Genomic DNA, 21490 nt, shown 5'->3' on the forward strand with positions numbered 1-21490 from the left:
GTCAAAACAACTTTGTCCTGACCATTCTGATCCAGCAGAAGGGAACGCAGCAGCAACAGTGGAGGTTTATTCAATCTTCAGAGTGTTTTACTGCCTCCTTCAGTAGAATTCCTTCACCTTAAGCTGGAAGATGGTCCTCTGATCAGAGCCTGTTTTCTTAACCTGCGGAGGGTAAGATTTGCTGTCTAGTGATGCCTACTTGCTGTAGTTACTATAGAAACACATAGGAACCACAGACCTACAGAAAAGAATTAGAGTATGTGTAGTACACAAGACTGAGTAACATACAACATTTTAGATTTTCCTCTCCACTATGCAGCCTCAGCTGTGTCTCAGACAGCTTTGGGGGATAAATATCCTTCAAGACACAAATAAAGAAAAATCATTCTTTCTGTTATTCTCAGGTCTTTTTCAGCCTACTACAACAAATGATGCAGTTTATTCTCTCACTTACAAGCCTCTGCAGTACTAGCAAAACTTGTTTTAAGCTTTCCCTGTTTATTTTTCTCATATTTCAAAGGTAATTCTTCACTGCGAGCTCACTGCTCCTCTGCTAAAAGCGTGTCCTCTACCCTTTAATATTTATAACAGACTTAATGGAGAACTGAAGGTCTACAGTCTTAGAGATCATGATACACTAAATGCATCTCATATGTCTTGCTAGGGCTACTTTGTCTGCATGGAGTGTTAGGTTGACACTGCACTAAAGCACCTAGTTTCAGTGCATCTGGAGACAGTTTTTCAAGTACTTGCTACCCTGCCAGAAGCACATATCCCAGAGTACTTTCACCTACCATTTCCATAACAGTGAAATACAGAGATCTAGTCCAGCCCCAAAACATAACAAACTTATAACTCCTCTTGACCACTCCTGTCGAAAGTTTTCTATGAAGCAGATGACAACATTTTTTTCACCAACTGTTCCAATCTGCATAATACAAGAGTTGATCAAAATCCAACAGGGTTTCCATGAACTGATCTATTTTACGGCCTAACACTGTTGCAGGCACGTATGCTTAGGCAAGTTGGAAACCATCTGTATTTCAGCTTATTAAATAATGAAAGGAAATTTCCATCTTAAGAGCTGGTAGTAGAGCTGGTAGTTTTCAGTTCTAGAGTCATCTGAGATGATTCAATAGAAAGAGATACTGCAGTGATATCGAAAAGTACCACAAAACCAGAATTTGGCCTAGCATATGAACTCAGTCTCACAGTTAGAATCTGTGGTTGAAAACTGTTAATTCTTAATTTCTTTAAGAATCAGATCTTAACTTTGCAACGACTTCTTTTTCATCTGCATGCAAGATTTTAAAAATAGGACTGGTGTTTCCTTTAATTAGTATTTGATATAGTATTAATATTCCTATTTATCTTCTGTATGCCATATGGATTAAATTCTCATTACTTTTGATCTTAATACTTTTAAAATATGTAAATCAGCAGACAGACACCCTCTTTAAAGCAGTGTTTGCACACCACATCTATTATTGCCTTGGGCAATAGGAAAATATCTGCATTGCTAAAATTCCAGAATTGTGAGAAAATCTTGAAAAATCAGATATTAAACTGATCAATCTAGACAAATTATATAATGACCAACTAAAATGCAGTTCTTTAGATTCAGCTGTACGTACAAATGACATTAAAAGTGGCCAAAGACCATTATAGAAAACGTACTTGAAAGGGATCAACTAAGTTTTTGGAAGGAGAAGAACGTTTTCACAGGTTGAGCTAATTCCAGATGCAATGCCTTAGAAGAATATCATACTTTTTGAAAAACCTACCTTTAATCTCAGACATTTAACATATAATGATTTGTTTTCAAGTTTACAGAAGACACTGTTCATTCATCTCTTATTTTTCCAACACTATATCACACTGCTCACAAATAGATTTGCATGGGCATGTACTTCAATTTATCTGAATGCTACGGTTAAGCAGAGAGAAGAAACTTATGGGACTCAGCAATAAAAAGAACAGGCAAAGAGGATACATGGGACTGACCTTTCTGTTTACACTGTGAAGAATCTCCAACGACATGGGTAGCATTTGGATTTAGTGTTGAATGAAGACAGTTCATGAATGTGTTAGTCTAAAAAACAAAAGCCTATCCAATTGTTTTACATTTGATCTCTCCTATGAAGACAGGCTGAGAGAGCTGGGGTTGTTCAGCCTGAAGAATGCTATGGGGAGACCTTCTAGCACCTTCCAGTACCTAAAGGAGACCTACAAGAAAGCTGGTGAGGGACTTTTTACATGGGCATGTAGTGATAAGACAAGGAGTAATGGCTTTAAACCAAAAGAGGTTAGATTTAGATTAGATACAAGGAAGACATTCTTCCCCATGAGGGTGGTGAGGCACTGGAACAGGCTGCCCAGAGCAGCTGTGGATGCCCATCCCTGGGAGTGCTCAAGGCCAGGCTGGATGGGGCTTTGAGCAACCTGGTCTAGTGGAAGGTGTCCCTGCCCATGGCAGCGGGGCTGGAACTAGATGATCTTTAAGGTCCCCTCCAACCCAAACCATTCTGTGATTCTCTAAATTATAAATATAATAACATATTTGTAGCTAGGCCAGTTAGATCTTTCTGATTACATTATACTGCTGAAGTGTATGCCTGAGAGTTTTCAGAAGAAATCAAGAAAATATAGCTCTGAAAAATAGGGCTGATGCCTGCCATGCTCTGGCTGAGAGGTGGAAAGAGGACACTGTGCAGCTGCAACCACATTACATGCCACAGAGCACGTGTGTGGTACCTGCAGGGGTATTCAATCCCTACCTCTCAGCCCTGGAAAATCTCTGTCTGTTGAGAAATACCACATGAAAACGAATGTACTTGTTTAAAAAGGAACAATTTAAAAAATTACTCTTCAGTATTAGAAAAGGCATTTTCAGGGAAATTGGGCACTGCTGGGTCCATTTAGTCCCTCTTATTTTAACTTTTTCTGATCTCATCCAAAATCCACTGAGTCCATGGGACCTTCTCCACTGTCTTGACTAAGCTGAGTACAGGCCAACTGCGTCACAGCCTGATGTATTCATTTCTAGCACTCTGCTTTTATTTTGGTTATCTTAGGAACCTACAGGACTAAAAATTGGTGTTTATTCAAATGTCATATAGGAGAAAAGAACACTTCACATTAAATTTAATCACATAAGGCCATGTTTGGCAGGGTTCATACCAAATTAAAACCCAAGCCTGAGGTCTTTAATCCTATGGTACAATGGTCATGTATAGACCATGACTTCCTTGGGTGCACACCAAGCAGAAGGGCCACAGCCTGCTTCCTGAGAAGGCAAGGACAGTTTCATAAGTTTCATAAGAAACAGAAATTTGGCCCTTGCTCTGAACAACAGTTTAGTTTAAGGCCTAGTCTACACCAGTAAAAGCTATCAATGCATTTATTCCTTACCATCATCTGGGGAGCTAAAAGACCGTAGCTAGAAATATTGCTGTTTTTTTGACCAGAACAATTCATTCCATCTGGCAAACTGCTTCAAGAGCTGCTTTACTGTGATGAGAAGCCTTTCCAGCAAGGAGGTTTACTGGCATACATCTTCAGTACAGTTACATTTTCATAGTCTTGTAACTGCAGCTACAGTCTAACTGACCAGTTCTGTGCATTGTAGTTTCTCCAGTGAGGAGACTGCTAACTCTGCTGAAGTAAAGCAGGCTTTTTTTCAGATGCATAAGACTACACTAAAAATACAACATGTATTTCACAGAAATCTGCAGGCTGTAGTCAAACATGTGTACCAAAAAGAAGGCACATTAGTGTCCTTAAACTTCCAGGAGACTGATAAGCACCACAAATATTACTCTGAAATTCCTGTGCAACTAAATTAAAATGTTTTCTCATAGTTCTTTGCAAAGCCATCATTAGTAGGTTATTACTTATCTAAACGGCAATTGTACACCCACAGTTGTGTTTAGAATAAATAGGTGGCAGAATGTCTTAGAAGTAATTTAAATTTCCCCTTTAAGTGTCTTAATGACACGGTAGAGGACAATGAAGCACTTATTTATTGCAGTTTAAATGCTTTATGTACTTACATCACAATTATTGCTCATTACTGTTTCACAACACAGATATTATATATAATCTTAGTCTTAAACGTGAAACATATCAAATAGGAAAGTCTGCTCACAGCCATGCAGTTGCCTATACTGTTCAACCCATTTACTTTTCAAGTTGTACTATAAACTTCTAATTCTAAGCAGTCATTTAGAATCACCGTTTCCATATTTTTTCACATTGAATGGTCTTACTTAGGCAATGATTGCTATGGACTTTAAACAAGATGTGTGGATAACCACTGCTACACCCTGAAGTATTGGGCCCTTCATCATCAACCTCTGCCTCTGACTGCTGCAATTGTTATAGGCAGGAGGAGGAGATGTTGCATACAAGTCTGTGAAACTATGTTAATAAATTAAGGATCTCTTGGCTGCTGAACTTACAGCTCTGTTCTCTAGTTAGTTCACAAGTATTTCATATCAAAGGGATGCAAATGTGAAGGTTTAGAAATAAAGGAGTAGCTTTCAAATTTGAGGCTAAATAAAAAGCTTGACAAGCAATACCACTAATAGTTAGTATCACTTTTACCCAGTCTCCCTTCCTGAAACTTAAGCACACTACTCCACAGTGGAGCTCAACTTCACTTTCACCTCTGCTCCAAGTAGGAGATTTATTTTGTTCAATGACATAGCACCTACAGAAACTGCATCACAGTATTTCATGAAAGTGATCTCATTAAAATAAATTCAAGCAGCTATTACAAGCAAAACTTTGCCTCACTTTCCATTATTTCATCAGGAGGATGTGGAAACCTCCTGCCTCCTTCCCTGCAATCCCATGACACATGGCATATTCACATGAAAATAATCTTGGACTATCCCACTGAAAACAGCTTCGTAAGCACCTTTGCAAATGCCAGCTGGACGCTGTAGGCTTTGTGTGATGGTGGAGTCATGCTGAACAGCTGGGTGGGCCATAACCTGTTCCAGACTCCCGTGGCTGGCCAGTTCTCCCGGTAGACAAGTGCTGCAGCCAACCACTTCCTCACCTCCCTCAGAACGTTACAGACCCCACTGAAGCAAGCAGAGGGTACAGTGATGGAATATAGATCACTTTCATGGGCCATAAGACAGAAAGGACAGTTCTCAAAAGCTCTCGTTCTCCTGACCCAGAAACACAGGCCACACATTCACATGAGAATAAGGCACAATCAGGATATCGCATTAACAAAGTCTATTGTTTTCAAGCAGCTGAACTGTTTTAGATTAGTGATGACTGCTTGTCTTGTGCCCTAGTGAAAAGGGGGACTGTGTTGCAGTTCTAGATCACTCCTGGCAAGTCAGCCGGGAACAAGCGGAACACGATGTACACCAGACCCCAGCATGCTGCTGCCTTCCTGCTCCGAGCTTTCTCATCAGCCTACATGAAAATCGACGCAGGCCCATCCCACCAAATCTTGTTTTGCTCAGTTTGTTTTTGTTTCAGAAGGTCCTTGAGAGGAAACAATCTGGTCAAAAAATCCAGCCACAATTCAAATCGTTTATATAAAACACACTTGGGGCTCCAATCTGTGGGAGCAATATTTTTAAATGTTTGTGTTTTTTGTTTCTGATTTGTTGTTCTTACTCAATGTTCTGATGTTGGCACGAATAAAGCCAGACAAAAACCCAAGCACTAGCTTAACAAATGCAATCCAGATATAATGGGCTAAATTTACAGACCAGCAATGCTAATTCATGGTCTAGCATGAGGATGCATGACAAAGTAGAACATAATAGGCCCAATTTACAGTTGCCTGGAGGCCTCTTCAGGGAACACCCCTAGTACAGAAGGCCTGTTTGCTGCATGCAGAGCCAGCTTGGTGTCCTTTTTCCTACTTGTCCCAGGACAGGAATCATTCTAAGGCAGGGCAGCAGAAACCTGAACAAAAGCCACCAGGCTTTTCCCTTCTCCCATAATCCTCTCCTTTTTCCCAGTTTCAGTTATTGATGTTGAACTGGAGAAATCTCTGCAGATATGGGGACATCTTCCCCTGCTACACCTTTTCACAGGTTATGAGAGTGATTTGCCCTGCACCAACCCAGCACCTGCAATAGCCTGCAAAGGAAATGGTGGACACAACCTCCTTTGTGGTTAGACTCGGCTCTTCTACAAACCATATGTACTAGTGATAATTTTCAGAACTCGGCTACCTCTTGAGCATCAAACTCAGTTGCCAGGTTTCCAAGGCAAAATTCAAAACCCTCACCAGGAAATTAGTCATTTAGGGAGTTACCGAATGCTTTGGAAACTGTAGTTCTATTTTTCCACCCAAAAATGACTTTTGGAAAGTCTTGATAAGCTGATGCAAAGTTCTACTGAAAATGCACCCTGTAATGTTTGTTTATTAATTTATTGGTAGGAATGTTCCTCAAATATACATGTCTTTACCTTAGAGTAAAAATTCAGTATTTCCATGTTAGAGAACCCCTCCAAGTTTTCATTGGCTCAGTTTTATCCTTCTCATCACTCCTCTAAGCAAGTTTGCTGTTCTGAGTTTGGCTTTCTGACTACAGTAAATGGAACTGCAAATCCAAAGGCAACCAATCATGTTCTTATTGCTGAGAATTCTTATTTGGAATATTTGACAATATTGAGGGAATACGCACATCATCTGCCACTTCTTTAACACAGCATAAGTAAGAACACAAAAACATGGTTTCTTTTGAAGTCTTCTAGTGTTATTTCTTCATTAGCTCCAGGCTCTAACCAAAGATCAATCTGGGACACTTCCTCTTTCAGCAACAAAGGATAAAAGACCTGGATAACCCACTGATAAAGGCTGGCCTTAAACAATGATCTTAAATTGTCTCTCAACTCAAAGAATAAATCTGGACCTGGTTCTCAGAAGCAACTATCAATTCAGCTGAAAGCTGTTCATTTTAAAAAATCATGTCCAGAAAGCAAGGCACATCTTGTTCTGCTTCAGATGACCCTGCATAGTCATAGGGCTTCAAGAAGAGATAACTAGTCACCACAGGAAGCTCTAGACACATGTGAACTTGACTTAGAACTCCTGCCAATATTCCAGTACATTTGGAAAGGTAAACAGGATGCAGAAAGACATAAGTTAATGAATTCAGGCCTGACTCTAAACACCTCTGAATTAAAAAACGTTAAGTTCTTGCTTAGGTCCAACATTGAATAAGGAGATGGACACAAACAGAGGAATACAAATTAATATTAGGAAATAAAACTGAAAAATTCTTCAATCCTTTTCTGCAAAGACAAAAACTGCCTGAGAGTGATTTATTTAGATCCTGTTGAGATCAACATTTTTACAAATGTAACTTCCAAGAGGTAGAGGGCATTATAGTTGTACAGCTGCACTGGATGTGACAGTGAAGTATAGCATATAAGACTGTAAGTGCCAAAAGTCCACTGGGGGTAATCTCAATTTCTCCTGTCTCAGTTAACTTCTGAAATGTTGTTCTAAAGCTGAGTGAATTGCTTAACTGACTGTGCTATTTAGAGTCTTCTGTTTTATCTTGTATCCTCCTGATGTGACATTATCTATGGATGCACTTTAGTCTCCCCCCCCTTTTTTTTTTGTTTTCAGTAGCTTCCAAAATTCATAAATAAGAAATAAAAAAAGGCCACTGAAGAAAATGTTTTATCACACAAGGGGAAATTTCCCTTATTTCACTCGGTCTGTTCTTTATTTTCAAAGATTTTGGACCAATTAATGCTCTACCCTTTTGGAGACACACACTTCCTAAGCATCATGAAAACCTATGTTGTGAATAATGATGTAAAGTGTTGTGAACTAATAATGCATTGATATGGGCACTACTGCAAAGGAAACAGTTTGGTAAGTATTACTTACCCTTAAAAAAGATTTTGGCTTTCAAAACAGAACCTGAAGCACACCTCTCCTACAGCAATAAAGTGATGTACTCCTTGAAAATGCTCTAAAGCTAAAATTAACCTTTCCCCTGAAAAACTTCAGCATCTAGATAGGAGAAAAGCAATGCTCCAGAAAACAGTAGTACATTTCACTGCTAAGGCTCCAAGCATTCTGTCATTGTTGAAACTAAGCTTTTTTTTTCATCACTTTTTCACCTCATGTTCTTCCTTTCTCTATCCTGCTTCTCTGCATGTTTTTTCTTGTTTGATGGTATACTCCTTCTCCACGCTACTTTTGACTTCTTTTATATTCCATGTCATCTGTCCATGTCTCTCACCCGTTCTCCCTGTTTGTGAAGTTCTGCATGGTTTCATCTGTCATGGACAGTCTCCTCTGCCCTACTGATACGCTCCCTCTCCAAGAAATGGTTAGGTTGCTGCTTCTTTTCCTTTTTCCCTACATGCTTGTTTTGAAACAAGCAGTTAGAAGTAAGCTGGAGAAGTCAACTGTCCATCCTTGCAAGTCACACCACAAGCCACTGCAATTCTACAAACAAGTTACAGAATTTAAGCTGCAAAGTGACTGACACTTCCTGCTTTTCTGACTGTGCATGTTTATTTTGTGGGTGGGAAGAGGGAGTTTTGTGATTTAACAGTGATTTTCTTCAGTGTATGTCAATGCTTAGATTGTGCTGTGTGGTATGACCAATGTAGGCAATCTTTGAACTGAAAGGTTTAAGGTTGCAAGTTGCTTATGAGGATATGTGATAATGAAAATCCTACTTCATTTGCAATGCCCCAAGATGTCTCTGCCTGTGGCTCTCTGTGATCACTGTGTTCTTCCCAGGGAATGTTTTAAAACAGACTACAGTTTGCAAACAAAAATCTCCAATTTACTCATGTAAAATTTCATTTTTCTAAAGCAGTTAAGATCCTTTGGATATGAAGCTAAGGAATTCACTCTTCGTCGACCTTGAACTGACGATCAAAGGGCACAAAGCATGAACCTGGATACAGCAGATCGAAAACTGATACATATACTATAGACTCGACCTAACAGCTGTTCTGAATACCATTGCAAGGGGCAAACCCTTATGAAATTAAGAGCAGTACCACTTACAATTTATCACTTTCTTATGAATGAATAATCAATTGGAAGCACATGCGCAACAACAGATGAAAGAAATTGGTATCACTTCGTCTCTAAGTCTGATGAGCAAAATATGAGGGGTGAGCCCAAACTGGAATCTGATACCTGTGCCCTTTAGAGACATTAGCAGAACTGAACTTCAGATACATTATCTACCTGTTTCTGAAAGCAAATCAACAGCTCAAAGATTTTTGTTACACAAACATCTCTTTTACTGATTTTTAACTGTAGCAGCTGGTTGTTCCATATTTTTAAATCTATACCCATATATGCTGCTACTAAAATTAGCTATTGGGTTTTTTGTAGAGCTGCAGCAATTTTTTTTTTTTCTCCCCCCTAAAAAAGCCTTTTAAAACCCACAAGCTTACTGGTATTCATTTGATAGTCATGCTCTTTATCGTAACTAAGAATATGCAGTAAAGAACAGCATTAAAAGAATGTAGGAAAAACAATTGTACCACTTTGCTAGAGGGCATTTCTGGTGTTTGCAAATCCTAGTACTACAAAAAGAGGCTGGCACAATGTAATTTTTTTCCTTATTCTGAATGTGACTTTTGTGTGTGTGCACGAGGCAAACATTAACGCACTAGTGAGAGAGAGTCCCAAGAATATCACAAAACTCACAAAGCCACAAAGAAACAAAGATGTACTCCTAGCCTATAGAGAAAACAACTCGCTGCAGCTGAAGGTAAAGAGCTGGTCTAACCTAAACACCAGGCACTCACACATATTCTTTATATTTGATTCCTAACAAAATGTAAGAGAGTCAAATGAGGAAGGACATGGTAAAGGTGACTGAGTCTTCCATGGATATTCTCGATGCTGTTCAGCTTGTTAGCTCTCTCTGCATTCTCCTGGTTAGACTTAGCCCAGCTGCCAGGGCAGACCAACACGGCAAGCAAGAGGTGACGCTTAGTAATTATATAGTTGTGTTTCCTGCTTTCTCACACTGTTGATTGCTTATGCTTCTACACAAAACACCAATTTGTACAAGGTAGGACAAACCTTAAAGATGAGTACTAAGATATTTTTAGGAAAACAAATATTAGAATTCATAAAACTGTTCTTTCATATACTTGGCGTTATGGCTAAGATACATTTGTTGCCTGCTTGAGAACACAGAGCAAAGGAGCTTTTCTCTCTCCCATTGGCAGCAATAATGATACTTCCTGTGATTTTGGTATTATTTTCCCTTCGGGGAAAGGTGTTATAAGCAGGGAAGGTGGGAGTGTGGCATTATTTTTCTGGTGCACTGCCAACGTTGGCCAACGCATGAGCACAAGTGGCTCCCAGTAATTCTGTCCATATGCAGGGAAGATCCTCAACAAAGATTATCCTTGCCTGGGGACAGAAATGAGCTCTGCAAGCTCATAATTACTGCAACAAGCTAGTATTTGCTATTGCTGTATTTGACTTAACCATTTGAATCAACTGAGGTTATCCGTGAGAGAACTGAAATATGAAATACTTCTAGTGAGTAGAGAGAAGTAACGATGGAGAGCCAAGGAACACAACCATTGTCATGAGCAGAGCTAATGAATAACTGATATAAGGTAATTTCTTTCCGCTCAAATACTTCACAGCCAGTTCATGCTGTACTGAATGGAATACCTATTTATCAAACTGCATCGATCAGTAACTTGTAGTAGCTAGATCTTCACATATGTGGTTGCAAATATTTTACCCTGAGTATCTATCCTTTACTTTTTATTTTATTTTTTAGTTTATACTGATCAACCATGCAAATTATATATCATTGTCTGGGTTTCTATTAAGCTGTATATGATTTTTGGCAGTTAATCACAATCCACTAGAATAATTACCCAAACTAGAATACAGAAAAAAATCTGAACACATGCAAAGTATATAAGATTTTGAAATCCTAATTTTTTTTCAGATATGAATTTGTTATGGTACTTTTCTGAGCTACCCCACACCTCATGTACCATTCTGTCACTATCACATTGTTACTCCTTTTACCATTGTGCTTTCTCTTCATAGTATCTGTGAAGAACTGTAAAAATGGAAAACATACAGTGTCTTCTAGAAAGAGAGATGAAATCCAGCTATTACCACTTAGCTATGGGAAATTCAGTAGAGTGAACTCACATTTTTTAATATCAGCAAACCAGAAATTATGTGGTAACATACAGGTAGCAGATGAAACCATAGCTCTATTAAAGCAAATTATTAACTGCCTTAGCCTTTTTCTTACAAAATAACCTGAAATAAAGAGACTATCTGAAGTTTCCTGATAGTGGTGAAAAGTTTAAAAATTCTGAATTGTCTCTTTCTTTGTAAAACACAAAACATAATTTATGAAAATATCATTACAGTTATTCTCTTAGGAGAGAACTTCGTGTGCACCCTCAAAGCTCTGTACCTACTGTACTTATTCTAACAAAATTTACTTGGAATTGTGTGGCTTTTTGGAAACAGAAGAGTAATGAATTAGGAACCACACTATTTGCCTGAGTAGATCCATCATCTGAGATATGCTGCTGGTTCAGAGCACTAGTAACTGTGGCAAGATAATAAAAATAAGTCTGCTAGAGAATACTTACAGAAATTTCAAGCTATTACAACATAATGGTGAAGTACTGTATGATAAAAAGCTTAACTACCAACAAAGAAATGGCAAAAGAAGTGCTCAGAGAGACCCATATGTAATGGATAGAAAATGAAGACAGAAAGAACAGGTAAACTGCAGCTTGGATCAGAAAGACAGTGGTAGATATTACGTGTTAATGGGAGAAACTGAATCCACATTAAAATTTGGGGGGTTTTTGGTACAGCGTTATAGTGTATATATTTGAGAAGAAACTTCTTCACAGTGAGGGTGACAGAACACTGGAACAGGCTGCCCAGGGAGGTTGTGGAGTCTCCTTCTCTGGAGACATTCAAAACCCACCTGGACGCCTTCCTGTGTAACCTCACCTGGGTGTTCCTGCTCTGGCAGGGGGATTGGACTAGATGATTTTGTGAGGTCCCTTCCAATCCCTAACATTCTGTGATTCTGTGGTATTATTCAACTTTATTAAATTTCTCCTATTTCTTACTATTATTTTTCTGTATTTCAACGAAAGAGATCTGCAGTCTCTTTTTATGGCAATGCAGCCATTGTGAGCTGAATTTCAACCTGTTTTATATAGAACAAGTATTGAGCTGTCTCTGGAGAACTTTACTGCAGTTTATCTGCGCAGTTTACTTGCATCTTATTTTATCTCTCACCTTTGATACTTATCAGTCATGGCTGCAGGTCAAATCTTTCTGCATTGGAAACAATCACAATAACCAATCCAGAAGTAAACCAGTCTATAATGAAATTCACTGCCTAGGGCTAAACCTAGAGCTAACATGTGTTTAACAAATCAAAGCTTGTATTTATCACTTGTCACTGTTTGTGTCTTTGTCTGTTGAAGGGGAAAAACAATTAAGAAACTGAGCAGTAAAGGAAAACTTAAGAACAGCCCAATTTCTTTTCAGATTTGTTGGCCTGTTACTTTGGCAACATGCAATCTGCAAATCATGCCATCACAGAGTAGCAAAAGGTTTAATAGAAAGCACGTAGGGGTACCCAGTTCAGAATACAAATGTCACCAGTATAAGTCTCAGCCGAAAACTGCACGTAAGGCTGAGAGAAGTTCGACTGACTTCACTTATGTTTGCAGTCAGATTTGCTGAATCCACACTGGAACTATATGATGAAGAACTGAAATACTGAAACGGAGGTACTGTGTTTCTCACCCTAATGGCTAGTGAAGCACACAGGCTCCTGCCCAGCACAAATCAAGAAAGCAGAAACTCAGGCTTTTCACGGAATGGGGGTGATGGTCCCTCCTGGGGCCTCCTGCAGGGTCTCACCATGTGAAATGCAATGCACAGTAACAAGCTTAGTTGCACCAACAAAATCCATCTGCATAAGTACACAGCCTCACAACCCTGGAAAGGTGATTATCCTTTCTTATAATGATAGAAACTACGACGATTGCTTTGAAACACAGCTTTATTTTCAGCTTATTTTCTCAAGAGACATCCTAAAAAATATCTTCTCTTTCCTATGATTTCTACTTATACATTTGTAATGCAAAATGAATTATTTGGAAACATGATTTCTGTTTACTAAGCCCAGCATTTTTCCCAGGTGTGAAGAGATCAATAACCCAGTGATACTCTTGTAAGGAAAAAAAGAAAAAGAAGCTACTTTTTCTCCTGCTCGTGCACAGTCAAATTTTGGCTCAGAAGCCACAGAACACTATGGCAGCAGTATTTTTTCAATGGAAAGTCATTATACAACAAAGCACATCAGCAACTCCCCTCCCCGAGGCTTCAGCTGCAACACAGCCAATAGTATTAATAATTCCTCCACTGTAGTGTGGTATGTAGAAAACAGTGGAGATCTCACAGGCCTTGCACATAGCTACATATGCTCAGTACATTCAGATGATGCTATGTAATATTACCTTGGCCTTTTCAGTGTTTCCTGTAACATTCAGACTGTCCCACGATCATGCTATTTTATTTGCATTTTAATTAAAAGAATGACCAACTCAAACCTGACCCACTCAAAAAACCCTCATTTCAAATTCTCTGCCCCAAAAAACCCTAAACCCCAGATATATAGTGCATTTTTCATGTCAATTTTTTATAACCAAGAGACCAAGTTCTGCTCACTGTTATGATTTTACTGACTACAGTCAAGTTTTTCATGATTTACATTCCTTCAATGTAAAATTAGTCTCAGTGGGGGGCTTAAAAATGATGAAACGAAACTCCTGATTAAACAACCAAAAATAGTTCTAAATAGATTACAAATTCTTTCACTTAAAATCCTGAATGACAGGATTCTGAAATTAACGGCATACATGTGTCAGTATCATCCCGTCTGCTAATGACAACTAGTTGAAAGTCCATGGAGCATTTCACACTATATTATGTAGCAGCTGTTTTGTTTTTCATTTAGAAAGGAAGGTTTGTTATGACAGGATCAAACAGGAAGCTGAGTTACACAGAGAGAAACAGCTGAATGCCTTGGATTGATCTCTCACTTGCAGAAAGTGAAATGGCATCTTTGGTTACAAGGCATCCAGATCTTGATACCACACCTTGTGTGAAATATTGCTCATTCTTTACGATAATACCTATTCCAGTCATGCTGGGATATTGACTTTCTGTGAATGAAAGGATAAAAAGTGTCCCCATTTCCAAATTACCAATGATTATTGCTTTGCTGTAGCCATTATATATTTTTAAACAATATACAAATAGGAATTATATTAGATCAGAGTTAAAATTATGCTACGATGTGAAACCACCATGGAGAGTAAGATGGTTCCCTACATTTAAGCACCTTTCACTTTTAAGTGCAAGATATCGAATAGAGACTATACTCTAGGGCTGAGAGTGAGAGAGCTTAGAGTATTTTCAATAACCAAGTCTGACTCAAAGAAAACTCTACTCTGAAGCAAACACCAGTCACCAAAGTATATTGCCTGTGGCTTGAGTGTTTTAACATGATTATGGTCCTGATAGCATTAAAGTTGGATCACTTCTTTAAAACTTGAGTTAAGCCCTCACAATTAATAAAGTCATCATTAGCTTAGATTTCATGTTTAGGGTGATGAACCTCTAAGTATCATCTGTGTGATGACGACCATAGAGTAACTTTTTGGGAGTAATGTCCCCATGCCCATAATGCCCCTTACTAAAACTTGTCCACATTGCTGTCTGAGGTGGGCAGCAGCCTTCCTCCTCATCAAGCAGTAACTTAACACATTTCATTATCTACTTGCCCTCCATCAGTGCAAAAAAGTGATTACCTCTATGTGTTTCTCTAAACTCAACACAGCTACATTCACCAAATCACATTTTTATGATTGGTTTACCAGAAAGGAAGAGAAAAATGAGCAACATAAAAATAAAACTACATATTGCAAGGAAAACATTCAAAATGAGTCATTGACTAGTGAGAGTCCAGCTTGAAACAAACCAGGCCCTTATTTCCACTAGTTTTGAAAATATAAAAGATTAAGGAATCTAAAATCAAAGGCTATACTGGAAATGGCCTAATGACTTTTACAACTATAGTGCAAGTTTCACTACCTCAACCTCAGATTGTGGCTACAGACACTGCAGATTGTATAATTCCAGATCTCTCAGAACCATGGCAAATTTCTCAGTCTCTCACAAAGTTTCAGGATTGCAGACAATCGTGTGAAGTGCAAGGCATAAATTGAACATAATCATGAGACACACACATTCTTCCACAAGAGAATGTCCATGGCCAGAGACTGTTTGAGCATTTTCTTACTTGTTCAAAATGTCTGTGTTAGCTTTAAGAATTATGTCATTCCCTGGTCAACGCGGAGATACTATTAGCTTTCCCTTCACAAACATATTTCCTTTGCACCTTGGAAAATCTGTCATATTTACTTCTGAGGCAAAGTTACACTGGTAAACTCCCTACAAGGACTCACTTCTCATATTAATTTCAAACATTCTCACTATCTATCTTGTCTAGAGAAATACCAATACTTGGCCTCTGGAGACTACATTATTTTAATTCTTTCAGTACTACTTTATTCTGACTAGACTAATTCATTTCTGGCTTAATTGTTACTATTGACCGGACCCTCCTCTCTGCCACAACAGTAAAGGACAATACCAGGCGGTGCATCACAGCAGAGACACTGGAGGATTGTGCCCCAGCAGGGTGGCAGAGCCCAGGGGAACGCCTGGGCAGGCAGAGCCAGCCCTGCCAAGCTCTGCAACCAGAGCCCACGCACGCACTTCACCTGCGCCGCACGCAGTCTGCCCATGCTGCTCAGTCTTTCTGTGACACAGTGCAAAGGCTTCCGAAGTGTAAAAGAGGTTTTTGTTTCTGCATTAATTACAGGGTAGAATCTTCGCAGGATCTTTGTGGAAATTTCCTTCTCTACTTTTCCTTTGCCAATCTACTACTGAGAACAGGCAGCCTGTGCTTTAGACAGCTGGATAACACCATGTGAGTGAATAGTCTGCTTGATTAATACAAAAATATGTAAACCCATATCAACCAGTTTTTCCCTTTTGTGTTCTGTCCCCCCTTGAGTGCACTAGGGCCTCACCTGCCGAGGTCTCAAGACAAATAAGCAGCCTGTCCTTCCCTTTGGGCTCAAGCCAGGATACAGACTCCTTCCTTCAGCAAACATCGACAGTGCTCCGTAACTGGGTCACAGACCAGCGCAGAAACCTGTCACATTCCCTTCCACACTGGCCTCTGTGTTCCAGGTCCACAGCACTACCACCAGGCTGATAGACTAGTTCTGCTTGTAATGTAACTTGAAGAGAATTCAAAATCAATCTATAGCATTGCAGAATGATGTTTCACTACGAAAAATAAGTCTTCACATTGTTTGGATCACCTGGTGGACAGCTTTTTTTGTGTGAATAACCGCTTATATAGTATAGCCTTACATTATAAAATACATGCATTTTATACATGTATTTTAAGTATCTATAGATATTATACAGATATTATATGGATATATATCTATAGATATTAGAAAATACATGTATTTTATACAGGCATTTTATCTACATGTATTTTATACATGTGTTCCTATTGCAAAAATATATTTGTTGTTTTACTTGGTTTTAACAATAGGTCTATACATATTCTCTTCTTAAAAGTATACTTCACACAATAAGACTGAGTACAGATTGAGCAGTGTGTGAAAGCATCTGAATTTCTGAATGCAAACTATGCTTTTAAAAGCATCCAGGGAAGTTATTATTCTTAAGCAGGTTTACTTCCTCAATAGTTACTCATTGAAGTGTGATTTACATGATCATCTATCTGAATATTTTCATGCTTAACTAGGAAATTCCTTACTTCTCTGTATTTGCATGCTTATTCATTTACACGTACATGTTTCTTAAACAGTTCAGATCAATGTTGCCATTTATCTATTCTTCAAATTCCGTTCTATCACTTCACATTTTTTTGAAGTCTCTCTAAATTACTGGGTAATGGCTCTGAACCACATGCTTGCTAAGGGTGTAATTCTGACAGTTTTACTCACTGTAATTGTTTTACCTCAGATACAATGTCTTTGATTTCAAGGAGACTAGTTGCAGGGTCATATACAATATCCAGTAAGAGTAAGGGTGACAGATTCGGGCCCTGACTGCTTTCCTCAAGAGGATTTGCTGCAATTAAAATATTTCTGTTTGACAGGTTTATTGTTTAACATATAATAATTTAAGATAGCAACGCACACATCCCCTGCAGTCCCACGCTATGGATTCAGAACCCATATGGACAGAAACATGTGAAGAGAGAATAATGGATTTCTCAATCTCCTGTGTTTACACACTATTCTGCTTTTAGCATGGAAAACACATTATGCCTGTGTGGAAGACTAAACACATTGAATTTGCATTATTTCCTGTAACAGAAGGATCTCCCTATAAATACCTATCTTCTTACCTTTACATTGTAAATTGTTTAACTGAGCTCTGTAAAGTTTAAACACATAAACTGCAGGATTAAGGCTCAAGTATTCAGATAAGTATTTGTAGACGTACAATATGAAAGGTGTCTCATTAAATATATAAACAGTAATGTTAATGTATGGCACAAAATTATAAACAAATAATTTTCAGTAATAAACTGAAGATTAATGTATTATCATTTATAATTTGGTTCCAGTTACAGATATCACATTATCAGCCTACCTGTGGAAGGTATTCTATGATCCAGTATTAAAGTCTATTTTCATATATTTGTATTTGCAAGGACATGATGACTACAGTAACAGAGAAAAGTATTCTGATAGGTATTGATTTCCTAGAATATTCAGAGATAAACCAGTTAAAACTCAAAAAAGTCATAATGTTTTACTTCAAGTTTTTAAACTGTTACTGACCATGGCAAAAATAACATATCAGCAAATAAAATACACACATTGTATAGATTGTAGAATTATTGCAGATTTTCCTGTGTTGCTGACTGAATCTTTGTGTGTGTGAACAAATGAGTTGTCTTTCATTCTGCCAGACATGAGAGATTTCATTACTATCTTCTACTTTTGAGGCTGGAAGGCAAAGGAAAGCTGAAGCTCTTGAAAGTCAAGCTGATTTCATTAAAAGAGTGTTTTGAGATTATTAACCACATTTTTAGTAGAAGTCATATTTTAAAAATCCTTCTACTTCTGCCTCTGTAATTGAGGTACTTAAGGGCTTTTTTATATTTCCAGGTTGAAAATGTGTAGAAGAAAGTTAGTTCCTTTATGCTTCCTGCCGTCCAAGGGATTGTTAAAAGACTTCATAAATATATAAAGCAACTAAGATGCTGACAATATGTAGCTTATAAATAGTAAACGAAAGAGCTCTGTTACTTTACTATATTTCTTACCTCCTTTTTCATGGGATCTTGAGGGACTTGACAACTGATGGTCTGCAACTGACTGGGATTGGCTAATGGACGGTGAATCATTCATTTCGAACGAGTGTTTTAGAATAAATGGAGATGCAGAGATCTCATCCAAATCCTTCTGGAATAAAGAATGTTGGTTTAGGCACATAAGAAATGTACTGATGCCACTCTGCAATTATAATTTATAGTTGTGATCTCACAGAGAGCCACTTCCGATTTTCTATGACTCTGTGAAACGATTAATGCAAGATTTAAGTTACACAAGATTCTTGCGGCTTTCAGCAACATCGACTTAGCACCCATGTCACAAACATTTGTTTACTTTTTCCATTTAACTTATTTATCCCCTTTCCTCATGCAGTTAAATCATAGCATGCACTGTATGCTGATTTCCTCTCATAGTTAATTTGTATCTTTAGAAAAAAGCTATAGGAAGGTATTAATCTGCTTAACATTTCTAAGTACATCATCCAAGGGATTTTGTTTTTTTAATCTTACATATGCTCAGCAGAGTTACTGGCAAAAACTGTACATTTTCTCCATTTCATCCTTTCAACATCAAATGGTAAGCAGCAAAAATTGGATCAGACTTCAAAGACTATGCTGTGCTCCAAGTCACAGAGCGACTCCTCCATTTCACATATTGAATTCGAGCAGGATATCAAAGTGCTACCAAAGAACCTCAGGTCCTTACTAAAAAAGAGGCTCTAACATCTGTAGAAAGTGAAGTGCACAGACAAATCACCTCAGGGAGCAGCTAGCATTTATTCTCAGCAGCGAATTTCCAGCCTTTTGATTCTCTTATTCACTGTACCTCCCTGTCTTTCTACAGAACTAAAGTTCTTAGCAAGCAGGCTTTTGTCTCAAAGACTTCAAAACATCACTAACGGTTTCATGTTCAGATGGCTACGCCAAGCAGTCGTGAACACACTGCAGAACTGTGGACTCAGGAATTTGAAGTTATAATGGGGTGTTATTTTAGAATATAAACTTAGTATTACCTTTTTTGTTTGTTTGTCAAGGAATTTAGGCACCACAAGAGAATGCTGGCTACTGGTTTGCTGCCTAAAAGCAAAGACAAATAAAATACGTAGTTTAAATATTGTAAATTCTTCATTCTTATAAACGGTTTACTGGCATACACATTTTTTGTTGGTTTTCCCTTTTCCCCCTCCCCCAATTTCTAAATATGCACATACAATCAATTCAGAGAAAACACAGACCAGTCCCATTTCCTCTTATAAGGAAGTGCATGTTATTAAACACAGTAACAGGGGATGAGCAATGAATTTGTCATTAAAAATTTGTGGATATATGCATATGTGTAAAATTAGTTTATGAGAATTCTATAAAATTGAAGTCATGTATTAAAATTAATTTGACAAGATTTTCCATGAAACTTTTTTTTTTCAGAGCTGTGAAAAGCCATTTTCACAGAATTCAAACTTAGACACTTAAAATTTGACAGATGAGGAAGAAGTAAAACACATGGCTTTGTGTTCTCCTAAAGCCATTTGGGTTAAGCACAGAGCAAGGAGTAAGAGTTCTTAGATTCTTTGTCTATATCTGTTATTATTTTAACACCACATTATGTCACCATACAAATATTAAAGGCCAACTCCTGCTCTCATTAATGCTAATTAAAGTATCATAAAAACCTTCTGTGGGCCCTTATCCTTGTTGGCAGGCCTTTGAAGTCAATGGATCTCTTCAACAGTAAAGTCCACCCAGACAGAACTTGCTCAAGAATCTTTAGTTATGCAAAAAAAAAAAAAAAAAAAAAAAGATGCTACCAATTTCATTTGATGGATAAAAAACCTGATGTCCATAGATTTTATTTGATATGCTCATGGTCCTAAAGCTGGGACTAAAAGCAAGATTTTCTGATTGTCAAAACACGCCTCAGCCATTGCATCATTACTCTCCAACTCCCTCACAATCTTTCTGAAAGTACAATTAAGGCCAGTTGTATACCTACTTATAGATGAAAACATATGAAATATAAATTCCAGTCATAGATTTTGGTTTAGACATATATAGCATAGCTATTTTTCTCCCTCTGTCCTCTTGAGAAAAGGGAGTGACAGAGCGGCTTGGTGGGCATCTGCTGACCATTGAAGGTCAACCCACCACACTGTCGAACTGGCAGGGAACACGTCAGAAAACAGCATCAACTGGAGATGCTGAGCACCTTGAAGTCAGTCTCTGAGCTACTCTGAAAATCTGGCTAGTATGCCGTATGAAAAACGGAGTAGCAACGGGAGGGCAGCTCAGCAGTAGTGAGTTCATATGAACCAATCAGTGATGACAGTGAACATTTTCATATGTGGCGTCTAAGGCTCATTTTGACGTGCCCGGTATTTTCAGGTATCATTGAAAAAACTGCTGGTTCTCCAGTTTCTGAAAATTTTTTTTTCTGCATTTGCAGGAAAGCAATGTTTGCGTCAGAGAGATGAGATCCAGTCAGCACACTTACCTGGGAAGGATGCAAGTGATTGAGGTTCATGTGCCTGGTTTCAGGCAGGCAACGTAACAATTTGCTGCTGAATGCTCAGCTACTGAGCTATAATACGCCTCAGCCTTCATATATGAACTGTCTATAAATCACTCAATTAACAAGAAACATTGACAAAAAGAGAAACGTTGATTCTTAGGGTCTGTCTACACATCTGAAAACAGTCAAACCATAGCAGCGTAAAACTAGTAGTGCAGAATAACTTACGCTGGAGAAAAATAGCTAGTTTTAGAGTAATTCCGGCCATTGGGGGTGTAAGTCATGGAACTTGGACTATCATCATTTAAATGTTTTTGAAAATGTTAGAAACACTCCTAGATATTCCACTAGCAAGAACACAGCTTATTTTGCAGAAATAATATATTCCTGAACAGGACAAATTTAATCCTTGCAGCATGGGTAGATGAAAAATTCCAAAGGGGCGGGGAGGAGGGGAAAAAAAGAGGACACTGAAAAATTCTGCCCAAATTTCCATTTACGCCTTTATAAATCACGAGTAAGTATT

The 21490-nt window shown here is 38.2% G+C and overlaps 1 protein-coding gene across 1 annotated transcript in view; it reads right to left on the minus strand.

Annotated features, from left to right (window-relative positions):
• The window catches only part of MYO3B (myosin IIIB), a 192767-nt gene that overhangs the window by 22966 nt on the left and 148311 nt on the right, over nt 1-21490 (minus strand). The window contains exons 31-32 of the mRNA XM_065637621.1: nt 19472-19535; nt 18450-18588 (exon numbers count right to left, since the gene is read on the minus strand). Coding sequence (XP_065493693.1) covers nt 18450-18588; nt 19472-19535 — 203 coding nt within the window. The remainder of the gene's footprint in view (nt 1-18449; nt 18589-19471; nt 19536-21490) is intronic.

The sequence above is a fragment of the Caloenas nicobarica genome, chromosome 6 (assembly GCF_036013445.1).
Source record: "Caloenas nicobarica isolate bCalNic1 chromosome 6, bCalNic1.hap1, whole genome shotgun sequence".
In the NCBI taxonomy this organism is placed as follows: Eukaryota; Metazoa; Chordata; class Aves; order Columbiformes; family Columbidae; genus Caloenas; species Caloenas nicobarica.